The 17,757-nt window shown below is 42.8% G+C and overlaps 1 protein-coding gene across 2 annotated transcripts in view; it reads left to right on the top strand.

The window, feature by feature from the left end:
• Napb (NSF attachment protein beta) overlaps positions 1 to 16,740 on the top strand; it is a 47,031-nt gene extending 30,291 nt beyond the window's left edge. The window contains 9 exon segments of one of the 2 annotated variants that reach the window (NM_001191966.2): positions 1,455 to 1,571; positions 3,686 to 3,732; positions 3,866 to 3,943; positions 7,612 to 7,667; positions 7,781 to 7,865; positions 9,255 to 9,359; positions 10,799 to 10,867; positions 11,565 to 11,615; positions 12,910 to 16,740. In NM_001191966.2, coding sequence (NP_001178895.1) covers positions 1,455 to 1,571; positions 3,686 to 3,732; positions 3,866 to 3,943; positions 7,612 to 7,667; positions 7,781 to 7,865; positions 9,255 to 9,359; positions 10,799 to 10,867; positions 11,565 to 11,615; positions 12,910 to 13,020 — 719 coding nt within the window. In that variant the 3' untranslated portion in view covers positions 13,021 to 16,740. 2 annotated transcript variants of the gene reach the window in all.
• Positions 16,741 to 17,757: the final 1,017 nt, after the last annotated feature.

The raw sequence follows: 17,757 nt of genomic DNA, 5'->3' as shown, positions 1-17,757 counted from the left end.
AGTTGGTGTTGACATTTATCCTTTTATGCTGCTGGATCAAAATACCTTCATCTGAGAATTTTATAAAATGCAGAAATATATTGCTTACAACATAGGGAAACAGAAGAGTCCCAGGTTGAGGCGCCAGCAGACTTTGCATCTGGCGAAGACTCCTCTCCACCTCTAAGACAGGATCTTGTTCCTTCATCCCACATGGCAGAGGGAGCAAAGCAGCTTGTTCCTTTTAGTATCTTCTATAAGAATACCAGTTCCACTTGTAAGTGTGTGGATTAACCACTCCTTTAAAGGGCCTAATGGGTAATATCATCCCATTGGGCATTAGATACTCAAATACGAAGTTGGGGATACTAACATTCAGACCTCAGGAGCCCCCTGCAGAGCTAGGTAGTCAGTGCTTTCTAAATGTCACGTGTACTCTTTTGTCAGAAACAGGACAGAGCAAGAATTGAACTGGGGCAGACTACAGGGTTGAGTGTCTTCCTTTCCTTGGTGATGATCAGAAGTCCCTGTGGAAATTAGGTTAATACTTGTGGAGAGGGTTCTTGGGATAAGGGAAACAGCAAAAGCTTTCACAGAGTTGGCTGTTTTATTTCTTAAGAGTAAATTTAAAGCAGGTGATTCCCAAGCAGAGTGCAGTGCTGTGTGCTTGTTGTTAGTACCTCTAGCTCACAGTCTGAAGGAGGCGAGTCTCACTTAGCTCGTGGTTTCAGAGGCTCACTCTGGGCTTGTTTTAACCCCACATGTGTGGGCAGAATGTCACACAGGAGGGGTGGTGGGAGAGGCTTCTTCACGTTATTGTAGACAGGATACAAGAAGAGCAAGGAAAGGAAGGTGATCCTGACAAGCCTTAGTTCCCAGACCTCATCTAGGCACACCTCTTCAAGCTTCTAGAACTGACCAAATAGCACCACCCCTTGGAGACCAACCACTCAGAACATGAACCTGGGCATGGTTCATGACTGTAGTCCTGACACATGGAAGGCTGGGGCACAATTGGATTGTGAATTCAGCTTCAGGACAGCAAGATCCTACCTTAGCAAACCACATCTTCCATCCAAAAACCCTAAGGTTTTATGCCATTCTTAGTTATGTTTTCCCTAGAAGAACAGATTCAATAATGACACCTGATAGCCATGGACACTGGATTAGGAGGCGAGGCTTCAGTGTTTTGCCTTCTTTAACTGTGTAAACTGTGTGCCCCTTGTTGGGCTGACCTCACGGTGTGGAATAGAGTTCAAGAGCTTAAATCTTGGCTAACAGTCATTGAGAAAGGATGCTCTGTGTCCAGGATGCTTGGCAGGCCCTCTGGAACTGTCAGGAAAAGTGACCGACACCCAGATGCACCTGTTTCAGTGTGATGCCTGTGGTCTCTGACTGCAAGGCCTCCTCTTAGATACTTGGTCTCTTGTTTAGACAGGCTGTGCCTCACTATTTAACTGTGGCATCTTCTTCAGCTGCAGGAAATGCATTTTGTCAAGCCGCCAAGCTCCACATGCAGCTTCAGAGCAAGCATGACTCTGCTACGAGCTTTGTGGATGCTGGAAATGCTTACAAGAAAGCAGACCCTCAAGGTAAGGCCGCTCGGTGGCTCTGTGTAACTGACTTAGCAGCATTTCCTGTGGTGTTGAGGTTGGGGTGCCACGCTGAGTCCTGGTAATAAGAATTCTTGTAGTATGGGATAAAAGAGAAAGTTTGGTAAATGTAATAAAGTCTACTCTTTAATCATAAAGACATTAATTTGCATGCGTTAAGGGACATTTGAGACAGTTTTCATCATGTAGCTAAAGCTGGCCTCAAATTTGCATCTCTGCATCCTCTGCCTCTGGTTCCCAAGTTCTGGGATTCAAGCACCTTATCTCACCTTCATGAACTATGTTCTTGAACTAGGCAGGAAATCCTGATTTAACTGTACTCCTCAACGTGTTTTATGTAGTGAGGGAGTGGTTAAAAAGGTGTTAAAGGTGTCTGAACCACACAGCACTCCTTATTGTTTTTCTAAGTGCTCTTCAGAACCTTTTTTTTTTTTTTTAACAATATTGGATTTTAAAAGCAGTAAAGTTTACAAATGTTAATTCCTTTTGGAGAAGTATTAAACTAAAGGATTAAAATCCTGCACATGTACATGGCTATCTTTAGTCTTTTTTGTTTGTTTGGTTGGCTGGTTAGTTTTCTGTCCTAGAACTCCCTTTGTAGGCCAGGCTAGCCTCACTCAAACTCACAGAGATCCGTCTGCTTCTGCCTCTGCCTCCCAAGTGCTGAGATTAAAGGTGTACACCGCTGCCGTCACAACCCTGCTGAGTCTTTTTTCTTTTGTTTTCTATTTTATTTTACCTACAAATCTAAACTTCTAGGAATGTATCCCAAAGAAAAATGTCGTCCAGCTTTTTTTTATAAAGATTAACCATATTTTTATTTCCTAAGTGAGAAACTGAACACAGCGGGTATAAGCAGAATGAGGGGCACAGCAGACTTACAGTGTCTTCATATTGTAGAGTAGCACACAAGCATCCACGTTCCTCATTTGGGGCAGGCCGCCATGACACACAGCTATGATCCCAGCACTTGGGAGACTGAGGCTGGAGGCTTGGGTGTTGAGACCAGTCTGAGATGGATATATGTATGTATGTGTGTGCATGTAGATAGATAGATGTAGATAGACAGACACACACACACACACACACAGAGATATATGTATATATATGTATATACCTTACCTCAAAGAAAGCTAAGTTCTGGGTTTCTTAGCTGTTCTTTGACCTGGTACATTCTCACGTGCTAATTTAAATAGGGAGCTGAGCACCGTGTAGCTACAGTTTCTACACACACACACACACACACACACACACACACACACACACACACACACACACACACACACACAAAAGAAACTTGCTGGTGTGGGAACACTGGGCCTGAGTGGTGTAATCGATAAGCTCTGTGTGCATTTTAGAATATGCCTTAGCGGGCGGTTGCTTCTCGTGTTTTGTTCTTCTAGTCACTTCTCTGTTCCTCCTGTTAAGCTTTGCCTCCTTGCTGCCTCTTCCAAATCAAAAGCAAAATTGACTCTTTCCTGTGACAGGAGACTTTCTGACTCACTGTATTAGGAACCAATATAATTTATTAGCTTTGTCATTGTGAAGTTCTTCCTTCCTTAAGCAGAATGCCGAGACCATTTTGTTATGTTTGAGTAGTACACATTTACACATATGACTTAAGAGAGGAACTGAAGAACTCAGCTGCTGAAGAGTGGAGACAATTGAAATGGTCTTTTTCTTGTGAAGAAGAGATATTTTCCAAAATTAATATAGACACACATGATATTAATGAAGACCACATTTACCTTGTATAGTAGCAGGTGTGATCTATCAATGTTGGTGGCGATCCCTGTGGTCTTGTTTCATTTGTAATACAATCTGCCACCTGGAAGGACCCCCTAAGCGTTACTAAGCCAGTATTGCTGCAGCCACACTGCTTTTAAACACCAGTGCAGCTGCTAGGAAGAAAGCTACACTGATGAATCTGTGTTGTGTATGACTGTGTCTGCTCCTACTAACCAACCTGCCCACCCTCCACTTCAAAGTGTACCTACCTTCTTACCATCAATAGCAGCCAGGAATCAGGCTCAGCTGAACCCTCTTTCACTGAATGAATTTTTCATTGTTTTTCTTAAATGCCAACGCTTCAGAGGCTATCAACTGCTTAAATGCAGCCATCGACATTTACACAGACATGGTAAGATACTGCATTGCTTGAATGGCTGTGGGGTGGAGTCCTTAAGCTGCTTTAGAGTTGTGCTTTTTCTTGTTCCTAAACTGGTCGGTGTCTGGGTAGGTAAAGCAGTGTCTGACTCAGTTTTCTCCCCTAGGGAAGATTCACAATCGCAGCCAAGCACCATATCACCATTGCTGAGATCTATGAGACTGAGCTCGTGGACATTGAGAAGGTGAGCACTGACCACACACGGAAGCTTGGTGCAGAAGGTAGATGCTTGGCCTCTCAGCCTCTCAGAAAACCTCTCCTTCTCTTTCCCAGCTGAATTGGGTGGTCAGAATCATTACAGGTGACATGGCGGAGAGACTGCCTGGGCCTCACTACCTGAGTAAAGGGGCTGCTTACCTGGAGAGCCTGAGATTTACCTATCTCACCCTGCTTGTACTTTGGTTCGTGTCAGAAGGGTCAATAGACTTTGCACCTGTCTAATGAGCGCTCTGGGGCTATGGAGAAGCTGAAAGCAAACTCTGTATGCTCAGTCAGCATTACTCCCTCAGCATCGCTACTCTCCGTGTCCTGCTTGCCGGCTTTTCTTCTCGGGTACCACAGTGATCTCTGAGCTAGCCAGTCTCAAGGTCAACAGACTTGCTTGCCCTTTCCCTAGTCCCATCTAGCTTATGAAGAGTTTCTGTGGGTACTTCTCTCACTACTCCAGTGTCTCAGCCCTTCTTGGTACCTTGTCCCCAGTTTTCTGTGATCAGTAATAGAACTCCCCTGCTGGACTCCCACATCTGCGTCCTTGTTCTCTCATCTCAGACTATCACACAACAGAACAGCCACAGTGAGTCTTGATATTTGTGCGTCATTCTGCCTCCTCTGCTTATAGTCTTTTTTTCATATCTGCATACATGTGCCCTTGGAGGCCAGAGGACAGTATCAGATGCCCTGGAATTGCAGTTACAGGTCATTTGAGTCTTCCTGTGGGTGCTGGGAACCAGACCTGAGTCCTTGGAAGAACAGTCAGTGCTCTTGACCACTGAGTCGTCTCTCCAGTCACTGTGTACAGCCTTTTGTTGGCACCCCCTTCAGGAAGAGCTGGAAACCTGCACTAGTTTTTCATGACTGAAAAACTGAGAGTTGCTCCTCTCACCCAACTTATGTACCCCTGGGACCTCAAGTTCCTCGTATTTTCCTGCTCTGTCCCCCTTACTCTAGCCACTGTTCCTTTCATGCTGTGCTGTTCATTCGCTGTACCAATTGAGCCCCTGCCCTTGGACCTAGGTAGCAGCCATTCCCCCTGCCTGCCCAGTTTTTCCTCACACATCCACAAGCTGACTTCCTGTGTCCGTCATCACCTTTTCTAAGATTATAGACCTCAGGGACATTTACCAGATGACATCTCTGTGAACACACACTCTTACTCATTTTTCACACTTACTTACAGCCACACACCACCTTTCATTCTGTGGCATATGCTTGCTCATGATTCTGGTGTTTCCATCTCTGCCTGTCTGATAGCTTTCAAAGCCCAGGACATAGTAGGCTTTCAACAAATACATAATAAGTACGCATACTGTGCCCGGAATCCAGGAAGCATCGAATTTGATGTCATACCAGCTGCACATGTGTTGGTTACACAGAATTTGCTTGCATTTGCTTCATGCTGTTCACCCCCATCTCTCTCTCTCTCTCTCTCTCTCTCTCTCTCTCTCTCTCTCTCTCTCACACACACACACACACACACACACACATACACACACACACACACACAGAGAGAGAGAGAGAGAGAGAGAGAGAGAGAGAGAGAGAGAGAGAGAGGAGAGAGAGAGCGCCAGCCACACTCCCCTCTCTTTTCTAGGAAGCTCTGGTCTTGCTCTAAAGAAGGCTACCCCACGTGTGTAAATGTGGAAGGGAGGGGTGAGTAGAGTCTGCAGTTGTTCTCTGGTGTAGTATTAATACAGAAATGGGAGGGGACAGGTCAGCTATGACTAGGGCTTAATTTTCCCAGCAGTTGGGATGGGCATTGTCTTTTGACTGGGTTGAGTGGATCTTGTGGATGACGTGGAGTGTGTACAGAGATCATTTGGGTTGCTTCTAGGCCCATGGAAGTCAGAAAGACCACCCTGGCCTGGCAGTCAGAAGAGCACTGTGGTCTGGAACCCATTCCCTGTGTCAGGGGATGTCTCACACAACCACTTTACTACACAGGCACCACAGGATCAGGGTGAATGAAATGGCTTCTAGTGCTGCCGTTTTCCTTCTTTATGTTTGTCATAGTGGCCTTTCAGCTTCTATTGCCTGGTCTTTTTCTATCATTCTGTGAATTAACCAGTAGGTGGCACCTTTTCCACTGATGTATCTTGTTCTGTTGAAAGTAATTTAAGAAATAAAGCCTGTGTGTTGGTTCACGTGGCCCCAGCAGTCAGGAGTTTGAGACTGAAGGATTGAAGCTCAAGGCCAGTATTGCTGCATAGCAAGTCACTGCCTCAAAAAAAAAAAAAAAAAAAAAAAAAAAAAAAGAAAGAAAGAAAAGAAAAGAAAATTACGTGTATCTTACACATACACACATTCAGACATGGAGGAGAGAGCTAGCTTGTCACGGTCTCTGAGTTTGAGGCTCTTACATTATTAAAAATGTCCTTGTCTTCTCCCTGGTTGGACTCCTAAGGTTGTGGTCAGTGAAATATATGTATGAGAAATCAATTACTCTGAAGAACTGGTTTGTTCTAGATATAGTCACTGTCTGTACGACAGATGTCTGTTCGTTCTCTTGATTCACTCACAGATTTTATCTATTAGGCGGTGAGATGTGTCATCTGACATCCAAATGACTTCTTGTAGCTTCCTGAGGTAAAATATTCGCCAGCGTGTTAGCAGGTCTTACGTAGGTGATCCGTAAGTGAGCCAGGGGAGACGTAGCTTGTGTCTGGTTTGGGCTCCTGAAAAACCTGGTTTAGTAGCATTACTTACAGCACAGGATAGGAACATAGCATAGATGTGGCTTTGGCTTGGGGCCATCAGCTCTGAGGGAATGAACCTCATTAAGGTTCATTAACAATGTTCCGTCTGCAGTGGGCTCCGAAGGTTGAATGGTGCGATACAGTGGGGTCCCTGTCAGCACCAGGGCCCACAGACGCCTGGTAGTTAAAATGCCAATGGAGGGAAGACCCATTGCTAACTGGCTGCTCTCCTTTTCTGTCTTTCTGCTGAAATGGGAAAACAGGGAGTCAGGGCAGTGGGTTGATTAGCATTATCAAAAAAAAAAAAAAAATACCTGGGCTGGTGAGATGGCTCAGTGGTTAAGAGCACTGACTGCTCCTCCAGAGGTCCTGAGTTCAATTCCCAGCAACCACATGGTGGCTCACAACCATCTGTCATGGGATCCGATGTCCTCTTCTGGTGTGTCTGAATAAAGTGATAAATAAATCTTTAAAAAAAAAAAAACAACCTAAGATTACCATTTTAGAAGAGGAGGAGGATTTCACCTCCTCTTTTGAAGATTAACAACAATAGAAAAAGTAGACCATGAGTTTGAAAAAGCAAGGAGGAGGTTCTGGAGAGAGAAAAGGGATGGGGAGAAAATGATGTAATTATAATCTCAAAAAAATAAATAATTAAAATAAAACTTTACAGCCAAGTGTGGCTTTAGTACCAGCACTCAGGAGGCAGAGGCAGTTGGATATTTGTGAGTTCAAGCCCAACACAGTCTACATAGCAAGTTTCAGGCTAGTTCCAATGACTGTCAACAAAACAAAGCAAAACAAACGAACAACAAAACCCAGATTGTCAGGCTTGCTAGCAAGTGCCTTTACCTGCTGAGCCATCCTACCGGACCCCACATATAGTTTTTAATGCAATTTTTTAATGAATTGTATGTAAATTAACTGTATGTACTTTCAGGCTATTGCACATTATGAACAATCTGCTGATTATTACAAAGGAGAAGAATCTAACAGGCAAGTGCTTTTCATATGTGATGAAGAACACAGCATCTCTGTCGTCTAAAGCAACTGTCCTTCGGCCAAGGCTCCCCAGTATTGTCACTTACTCTGCACTATCCTCCTTTCAGCTCTGCTAACAAGTGTCTGCTGAAGGTGGCAGCCTATGCTGCACAGCTGGAGCAGTACCAGAAAGCCATCGAGATCTATGAGCAGGTGAGGACACTGTTGCCACCTTGACAAATTTATAACCATCACTACTACCTACTGCTGGCCTTCCCATTACTTCCAAAAGAAGCTAGGAAAACAACATGCTTTCTGTTTCCCTGGTTTGCCATTCTGACCATTTCAGGTCTTGCTGTGATTGGTGACCTTCTCATTGTGCTGTGCTGTGACTGGTGACCTTCACCTGTGCTCTGCTGTGACTGTGACCTTCTCATTGTGCTCTGTGACTGGTGACTTTGTCATTGTGCTCTGCTGTGACAGGTGACCTTCACCTGTGTTCTGCTGTGATTGGTGGCCTTCTCATTGTACCCTGCTGTGATTGGTGACCTTCTTTCTCATTGTGCTCTGCTGTGAATGGTGACCTTCTCATTGTATTCTGCTGTGATTGGTGACCTTCTTATTGTGCTCTGCTGTGATTGGTGACCTTCACCTGTGCTCTGCTGTGATTGGTGACCTTCTCATTGTGTTCTGCTGTGATTGGTGACCTTCTCATTGTGTTCTGCTGTGACTGGTGACTTTCTCATTGTGTTCTGCTGTGACTGGTGACTTTCACCTGTGCTCTGCTGCGATTGGTGACCTTCTCATTGTGCCCTGCCGTGATTGGTGACCTTCACCTGTGCTCTGCTGTGATTGGTGACCTTCTCATTGTACTCTGCTGTGACTGTGACCTTCTCATTGTGCTCTGTGATTGGTGACTTTGTCATTGTGTTCTGCTGTGACTGGTGACTTTCACCTGTGCTCTGCTGCGATTGGTGACCTTCACCTTGTGCTCTGCTGTGACTGGTGACTTTCTCATTGTGCTCTGAGGCTGCATCTGATTTACATCATCCTTCTCTGCATTGGCCCTCGTTAACACTGACTGGAGATGTAGGTGTGTTGGTGGAGGCAGAAGCTCAGACTTCTTTTTGGAAGTCTCACCTGTTAGGTCTCCTACGACCTTTGCCTCTTTTCTTTTAATTGACTCCTCCTGAACCTTCTGGATGCTGGGTTCTTTATTTTCATGTTGGGACTATAGTAAAGAAGAATAGAGCTCAGTGGCCCCCACCCTCACCCCAGGTGATTTTCCTTGATGTCTTGTCCCTGGTGGTTGGCTCTCCTGTGCCCTATGTGCACAGATGTTTCTTTTTATTTTTATTTTAAATCATCAAACTTCTAGTTGTATTTCATAGGAAGAACCAGAGAAAGCTTAGACCTCATCATCTTCCAGGCATTTTTAACAGTTCATGTGCCTCATAATTATTTCTTACCTAGTAAAACTTTGTACTGCTTGATATTGAGTATATCCATATAAGGTAGTACAAGGCACTTTTAAAAAGGAAAGCAGATGAGTAAACAGTGGATTGCTTTGCCTGTAATAGTGCCTTGGTGTCTTCTGCCTAGGTGGGAGCAAACACTATGGATAACCCCTTGCTGAAGTACAGCGCAAAGGATTACTTCTTCAAGGCAGCACTCTGTCACTTCATAGTGGATGAGCTGAATGCAAAGGTGAGAATGTGCTCCTGTCTGATGACTTTACCCTTGGGGCAGACATTTTGTCATCTTTGATGTCTTTTCCTACAGGTGGTAAGGGCTCAGTTGATAAAACACTTAACTCACAACCCTGCAGACCCAAGTGCAGATGCCCAGCACCCATGTAAAGGCCAGGTATCCTGGCTCACATCTGTAGCTCCCACACTGAGAAGCAGAGCAGAGACGAGCGGATCCCTGAAGCCTGCTGGCTAGCCAGGCTAGCCAAGTGATGAGCTTCAGGTTGAGGAAGAGGCCCTGTCTCAAAAATAAGGTGAAGGATGATTGAGAGAAGCACTTGGCATTGACCTCTGGCTGCCACATATACATGCCCCATGAATCATACTTATTGCCTGTCTCCTGATACACATAAAGTAGAAGTAATAGTTCTTCTGTGACATGGGAGTTTGGATCTTTCGGCAGCTGCAACGCTGTCCTCTTCAGGTTTCCTTCAGTGGTTGATTTAGATAGATTAGGGAACTAGGACAGTAAAGTTAGTACACTCGGTTGTTCCTTTTATATATGTTGGCTTATTTATTTACTTATTTTTTTGTGGGTAAACGTGGATATATTACAGCACACATGTGGAAGTTAGAAAACACCTTGTAGGAGTTAAGTCTTCTTTTTCCACCATATCAGATCTAGGGATCAAAGTGAAGTCAGGCATGGTGGCAAATGCCTTTATCTGTTAAAAACCTCATTGGCCCTAATGGATGGATGGATGGATGGATGGATGGATGGATGGATGTTTTAGGGGTTTTGTTTGTTTGTATGTTTGTTTTTTGAGATAGGGTCTCACTATATAGGCCTGGTTGTCCTGCAACTCATTATGAAGTTCCAGGGTAACCTCAAATTCACAGAGATCTGCCTGCCTTTGCCCCCTAAATTCAGGGATTAAAGGTGTAGACTACCACATCCAGCTTCTGAGTCCTCATTTTAAAAAACAAACAAACAAAAACCCCCAAAACCACAAACAACAAACCTCAGAAGTGGAGTTAGAAGAGGATGAAGGTCGGAGAAAAAGCAAGAGGACAGCTGGAAAGACAGACGGGTCCTGGACAGACAGCACTGGCCATCAGAGAGCCACAAAGAAAACTACTTTGGAGTCTGTCCTACCCCATGGGCACTTGGCATTTAAAGGGTGTGAAAGAAAGTCTTCTCTGTTTAGCACACATACATAGATCCTGACAGTAAATTAGATTTTATTTTGTTTATTCTCTCCAGCAACCAAATTAAAATCTAAAAATTATTTTAGAAATTTTATTACAAATCAAAATTTCCTATGTTCTGATGTAGAGTTTATCATTATATTTCTTAAACAGTTAAATGAGATGGAAATGAAATTTTTGAACCGATAGAGCATTGACAAGTTCTCTAGTTCACTAAATTTCAGTGACTGGTTGTTTTCTTCCCTTCAGCTTGCTCTTGAGAAATACGAGGAAATGTTTCCAGCATTTACTGACTCCAGAGAATGTAAATTATTGAAAGTAAGTACTGAAACAACTTTGAAGACAGAAGCCTTTACTGCTGGTTGATGGCACCTAAGTGGTCCTGGTGATGGGTGGAGTGTCAGTAAGTCTTCTGAGGGGGTGTTGGTTACTGGATTCATTGCTGTAACAAAGAATCCAACATTAGGCAACTTAATATAGGACGTTGCTTTGGCCACTGTTTCATTGGACAGTCCATTCTGGCCCCAGGGGCGAGAGGCATCTAGTCACACGTAGTCTATAGTGAGTAAGCAGAAAGAAACGAGTACTGCTGCCTCACCTGCTCTTTCCTTTCATTCAATCCAGAACCCAAGAAATGGTGGCTCCTTCTCCTTTAGTTCTTCTTTCTTTTAAACTTGCCTGGAAACACCCATATGAACAATTATGTTTCTAAACTTAGTCAAGTTGACAGTGAAGTCTAGCCGTCACTTGGGTACCTTGGACTTGGCTGCTTTTTCTTTGTAGATATCCATATACCAAGAGAGTTAGGATGTTTAACACTGTTCTGAAGTATGCAGCCTTGAATTAGCAGTACAAAGCCAGAGCCTTTCCTTAATTCTTATTGGATATATCCCACTTTATGAGATACTAGGAAAATCAGTTCATGAGATTCTAAAGTGATTTCTGTTTAAGTATTCCTTCAGAAACAGTACTTTCTAGCCTAAGGTATTTTCTTGATTTTTTTTAATGCCATCAGAAACTTCTAGAAGCTCATGAAGAACAGAACAGTGAAGCTTACACTGAAGCAGTAAGTTAAACCTTCAGGATATGTTGCAGTTTTTCAAAGGTTATATATAAAAATTCCTTTTTCTTTGCATTGTATAAATTCTGAACATTTATTTGAATGTGGTTCAACTTACTTGTATTTTCCAAAGATGATGTCTTGCATGTTCCACAAATTAGTTCTGTTAAACACTGGAGACATGGTGGCACTGTAGTTTGGAACATTTGTTTCTCTTGTAGAGGACTAGAATTGGATTCCTAGGCCCCCACAGCTCACAATCACCTGTAACTCCAATTCCAGAGGATCAGTGCCATCTTCTGACATCCAAGAGCACCAGACATATACACTCATGACTACATATACATTCATACACATAAAATAAATCAGCCTAATTATTTTTAATTCAGTTCTATTAACCAGTTACCATGCAGAAATTCCAGCTATATTGAGCTCCGATTCTTTTTTTTTTTTTTCCGGAGCTGGGGACCGAACCCAGGGCCTTGCGCTTGCAAGGCAAATGCTCTACCACTGAGCTAAATCCCCAACCCCTGAGCTCCGATTCTTGATTTCCTCCCAGAAGCAACTGAGCTGTGATGCTTGTTCAGAAGTGTGTGACAGGGTTGTAATATGCAGTTTCAGTGTTTGGAAAATAGGCTGATCCATAAATGTAGAGGATGGGTTATAGTTAAAATTAAAGTATCCAAAACTGGGGGATTGGTGTATTTGTGATATAGGTTACTTCTTCATACTTGTCTTATTTTAATTTTTTTTATCTTTCCTAATCTTGTGTTCAGAATCAAGCAGATTTATGAGTAGCCTAGAATGAGTTCAACCACAGTCCTAAATTGACAGTGAAAAGGAGTGACAGTTCTTTTATCCTCAAAACTGCTTCCACAAATTCCATTGTCTTTCTTTGCATGTGCTGAAGTCCATCAAGGGATTTCTCTTCCCCATTCCCTAACTATTTGATTATATTTTTCCCGTGGGTGGTAAATAGTAGTTTGATTATACCTTCCTGATTCTTTTGCCATACCCACTTGTCCTCTGTCACATAGAACTCACTTTTCCATTCATAATAGCTTTTTGGGATTTCTGCCATACATATGTTCACATATAGAGAAAAGTTAAAAGCACAGGCTTATGAGATAAAGGAAAAGAAAAACCGTTTTTAGTGACAGAACTGATAAATTAGAATGAGTAACTTCCAGTCAGAGTGGGTGTGCTATTACAGTAACATCTTCAAACAGCTTAGGCCACTATGTTCTTGTGTTTTCATTGTTTGTCGGGTGTAATTCCTGTTCTTGGTTTCTTAAACCAGGTGAAGGAGTTTGACTCAATATCACGTTTGGATCAGTGGCTGACTACCATGTTGCTTCGTATCAAGAAGTCCATTCAAGGGGATGGAGAAGGAGATGGAGACCTCAAGTGAAGCGCTGGCATCTTTGTGGCATGCAGCTCCTTCCTTTTTATTTTGTCTTTGGGCAGAGCTGTCTTTCTGAGATGCTCATTTAATGACTTAATTTTGTTGTAAATAAGCCAGCCACACAGTTTATGTATTGTTTTAGCTCACCACATCTGTGTAATGTGAGAGTTGGAGGCTTCTATTCAGTTTGTGGTTATGACAACCAAAGTATATCATGCTTATCCGAGTCCTCCTAGTTTTCTGAGAAGTACTGCCAAATCTTTTTCTTGTTCTTTTGATATTTTCAGGGCCCACGGTTAATGTTGCCACGTTTTGTGTTTTCTTTTTTCTTGAACTCTGGTCTTCAACCCAGTTTTATAGATGCTTTGCAAAGACCCTATGCACTGGTATCTGGATGCAACCTTTATACAAGTGGCTTAGTTTAGGGTGGTTATTAGAAGTAGGTTTGTATTTAATAGAAACCGTTTGGCTTTCTTTTATAGCTATCTTGAAGGTGCTAGTGATGAATTTGTTTCTTGTTTTGCTCCATATGCTCACATGTGCATGGCAAACACTGAAAACATCTGGGATCTGTTGACATCACTTGCATCATTCGGGGAAGGAACTTGCTGGCAGGTCCTGAGGTCGTTTGCTGTGGTGGAGGATGTCAAGGTAGATTTCATTGTTTTTGTTTTTACATGCACATGCGCACACAAAACCTACAAGATGGAATTTTCCCCTTCTCTAGACAGTTTCCACTTTTATTTGTAATGGAAATCCCTTCATATTTGCCTTAAACCATCTTTAGCTGGCATCTCCTTTATTCACACATTGATATACTCCTCCACATAGTGTTCTGGGCCACAGTCATGTCAAGCTTGAGCAGAGCTAGACAGAAGATTCCAGCTGAATACATGTAGTGAAGTGTCCATTTGTTGGACATGGTGGTAAAATGCTACCAGTGTGGCATAAGAATCTATGTTATACCTGGTTAGATAAGAACTTCACCTATGTTTGAGGGTCTGTGGTTTATCTCTTAACTGAAGGAGGGATTTCATTAGTGTGTATTAGCTCTAATGTCCTACTTGCTTTACCTAAGATGTATGCTGTGTTTTTTCAGATTTTAACACTCCCTGCTACTTTATATGCTGATATAACTGTAGACATGGCCTTGTTTCTTGAGTCTCCTGTGCTATTTTTATGCTGGGGTGATTTGTGCTTGAAGAGCATGTGTTTTAGACATATTTTGTTATCCGTTGTCCTAATGTACTGCTATCATGTGACAGTGAAACTCCTGATAAGCAGGTAAAAATGGCACCAGAATGGTGTTTTCATCTTTGGCTGGCCCTAGTCTAGAGTTGGAGGATCTTAGAGTAGTACCTCTGCCCAGGCCCAAGGCTGAGTGAGGAGTTTGAGGACTGATGAGAAAGTCAGAAGTAATAGCAAGTAGCAAGAGGAGGCTGGAGAGATGGTTACTCTTCCAGAGAACCCACGCTTGATTTCCAGCACCCATGTTGGGTGGCTCAAACCTACACTCCAGTTCCCCCAGGAGTTCCAGTGCACTTGCCCTCCATATGCATGTGCATACAGATAAACATACAGGTAAATGAAATCTACACATATACGCAAGCAAAACACTCATGTGTAAAATGATCTTTTTATTATTTTTAAAAAGAAAAGTAGCAGATGAAGCTGAAACTGGCCCCATGAGGACAGGTGTTAGGTGTCTGTCAGACCGTCATGGTGGTAATAGGGTGTAAGTGCAAGAAGCTTCGAGGCCTCTGCATGTCTGAAAAGGGGGGAAATGTGCCCTAGAATCTAATGAGGATTCCTTTCTCCTTCAGTGTCTTTAGGGGGTTTCTGAATGATAGCTGACTGTACCAAAGGTAAAATTTGCAATGGAACCTAATTGATACTTCATGGCTCCTTTAGAATCTCTAAAGACAAAAAGTGAGTTATTGGGGCTAGAGAGATGCCTCATTTGCTCTTCCAGAGGACCCAGGGTTAAAGTCCCAGCACTCATGTGTGGGTTCACACCTGTCTATAACTCCCGTCCTAAGGGATCCACCATCTTCTTTTCCTCCACTGGCACCAGGCATGTATGTGGTACACACACATACATGCAGACAAAACATGCATACACTTAAGAAAAAACTATAGTGTATAGAAAAGTGAGTTATTGCTTTATTCACAACTGGCCACAGGCAGCCTTGGAAATAAGGTGTGGAAATGGCTCTAATCAGTTCAGCAGAAGAGCATCTAAACACTGAGAGCCTCTGTGCTCTGCCTCCCTAGTTCAGTTTCCTGATGTGACTATTTAAAGTGAGAGCCATGTGGTATCTTACAGGACACTGTTTTACCTTTCATCAAGGTTGCCTAACACATCTCCATGAAGAAGTGTTGGGTTGTTAAAGTACTGTTTGTATTACTTTGTTGTTTCTTTAAAAGTCACTTATTTGCTTTTACTGAAGTTAAATGCTGGGGCAGGCATCATGAACACTTGTAATTCTGTGGTATCTAGGTATTAAGTGTAGCAGAGAATAATAAAAAAGGATTTAGCTTCCTACACGGGTGGGCCATATGGCACCAGCAAGGTGTTCTCTCGGTAGACCTCTAACCCTTTGTTCTCAAAATGTTTCCACCCGACTAGCTAAGTTCCCGTGCAGGTTGGTACCATGCCAGCCCCACACATCCAAATTCCAAGACCTTTCTCTTGAACTCAGTTGAGTTGTCTCATGAAGGAAAACACCACACAAACTTAGTTTAGAATTAACCTGTAACTCAATCGCTGGGCGCCAACTACTAACATCCTAATTAGTAAGCCATACTAAGTTAAATCCTCCTGAGTTTGAGGCCAGCCTGGGCTACCTAGTTAATTCCAGGCCAGCCCTTGGTTACAATGTGAGACTCCATCTCAAAAAACAAACAAACCAACCAACCACAAGAAGAAGAAGAAAAAAAAAAAAAAAAAAAAAAAAGGAAAGAAAGGCTGAGATCAGTCTGAGCTTGGATCTATGTTGTCCCAGAACTTGGGAGGCTGAGGCACGAGGAGCATGATTTCTGGACTAGGCTAAGCCACATAGTAGCAAGACCACCTTTAAAAAAAACGTGTGTGTCTACACACACATATACCTGGCAGAAGATAAAAGTGAGGAAAAAGTCCAGACAGTAGTATGCACGCTTACTGCCTTTAGACATCCTGCAGACACAGGGCAGAGCCTAGACTTTAGGCTTTCATGGTCTCTAGAATATTATGAGCAAAGCACAATGATCAGTTGTTCTCATACTTGAGTGCATCTGGAGATAGTTCATAGTTATGGCAGTCAATATTTCTTACTGAAAAGCTTTCCTTTTGTGGCAACATTTTTATAGGTTGTGTGAATTCCTTTTTTTTAATGACATAATACAGTATTTTTGCACAGTTGTAACCATGTGTGATGGTGTCACTATAACCAAAGTACATGCACCAGCCCTTGTGCATTTATTGTTCCCTCTGGTATTGTGCACTTAAAATGTCCAAATACAAACCTTTGTGACTGTGAAGAATCTGGCAGCACAGCATGCCCGTGACCTGCCTGCTGCAGTGTGAGCTGTGTGGCCATAAGCAGGCCCTGTAAAGTCCTAAGTTGCTCTCAGGCAAGTGGGTACATTATAAAAACAAATCGTGTAACAATAAATCTACCTAAGCTAAAAGAACGTTTGTTTTATGTGAACCTGTACAGTAAATAAAGTGGAAGTTATCAGTAACATTTTGACTGGTTTTTACTAGCGAAACTGACTCAGGTCAGAACTAGTTGTTCCCCTGAAGCTTACAGCACTACTACTGCTAGGGACTTTGTGCCATACTCACCTGCCGGTGCTGCTGGCGGAGGTTTAGAAGTTACAGGGGTGTAACATTTAACAAGACTGGGGATAAGGCTTGGTGATCAAGAGGACGGGCTCCTCTTCTGGAGGACCCTGGTTGAATTCCTAGCATTCACATAGTGGCCCACAACTATAACTCCAGTTCCAGGAGATCTGATGTCTCCTTGGGCACCAAGCATGCATGTCATACACAGCCATAGAAACATGCAGTGAAAATTCCCATACACATTAAAATCTGTAGAAAATTAAATTATAATCTACACTTCTGATTAGGTAATTACCAACAGCAAAAATCTAAAGGTTCTAATTCCTGGCCTACTTTTTAAACTGCTACAGAAAACCTTGATAAAACCAAAGGCTAGAGCCCTACAGTGTTTGTATTATGTTGTGCCATGAAATGGTTGGAATGGCCCCGGGTTGCCTCTTCAGTAGCCCTTATAGATGCTCTGAGAGTAAAATGCTGAGAGCACATTTGGGACAAACTCACTAAAGGTATCTTGCTTTCTCACAGCATAAAACTGTGGTTGGATTAGAAATGTGGGAGACACCACAAAGTGGTATTAACTCCAGGGCTTATGTCCTTAAAGATCACCTTCCTGTACTGCAAAGTGTTCACTGACGCCTGCTGTGACCTTGCATTACAGAAGGGCAGAGAGCCCTTATGCTGTATACTCCCCAGATCAACGCTGACCACTGCTGAGCAGAGGCCATTCTCCTCTGTGTGCCCCAGTGGATCTCAAGAATGTAAGTCCATCATTTGTGGTGACTGTATAAAACAGAAGTTTACAGACCCTGACTTGAAGTTTTAATGTTCATGCTATTAAACAAATTAGATTAAAAATCTATTTCTATAGATTCTACTCTTGTCTATAGTGTAAATAAATTTAGGACTTTTACAAA

Source organism: Rattus norvegicus, chromosome 3 (assembly GCF_021556685.1).
Source record: "Rattus norvegicus strain SHRSP/BbbUtx chromosome 3, alternate assembly SHRSP_T2T, whole genome shotgun sequence".
Classification (NCBI taxonomy): Eukaryota; Metazoa; Chordata; class Mammalia; order Rodentia; family Muridae; genus Rattus; species Rattus norvegicus.
Note: the sequence above shows the minus strand (reverse complement) of the source record. Positions and strands in the feature narration are given on the sequence as shown.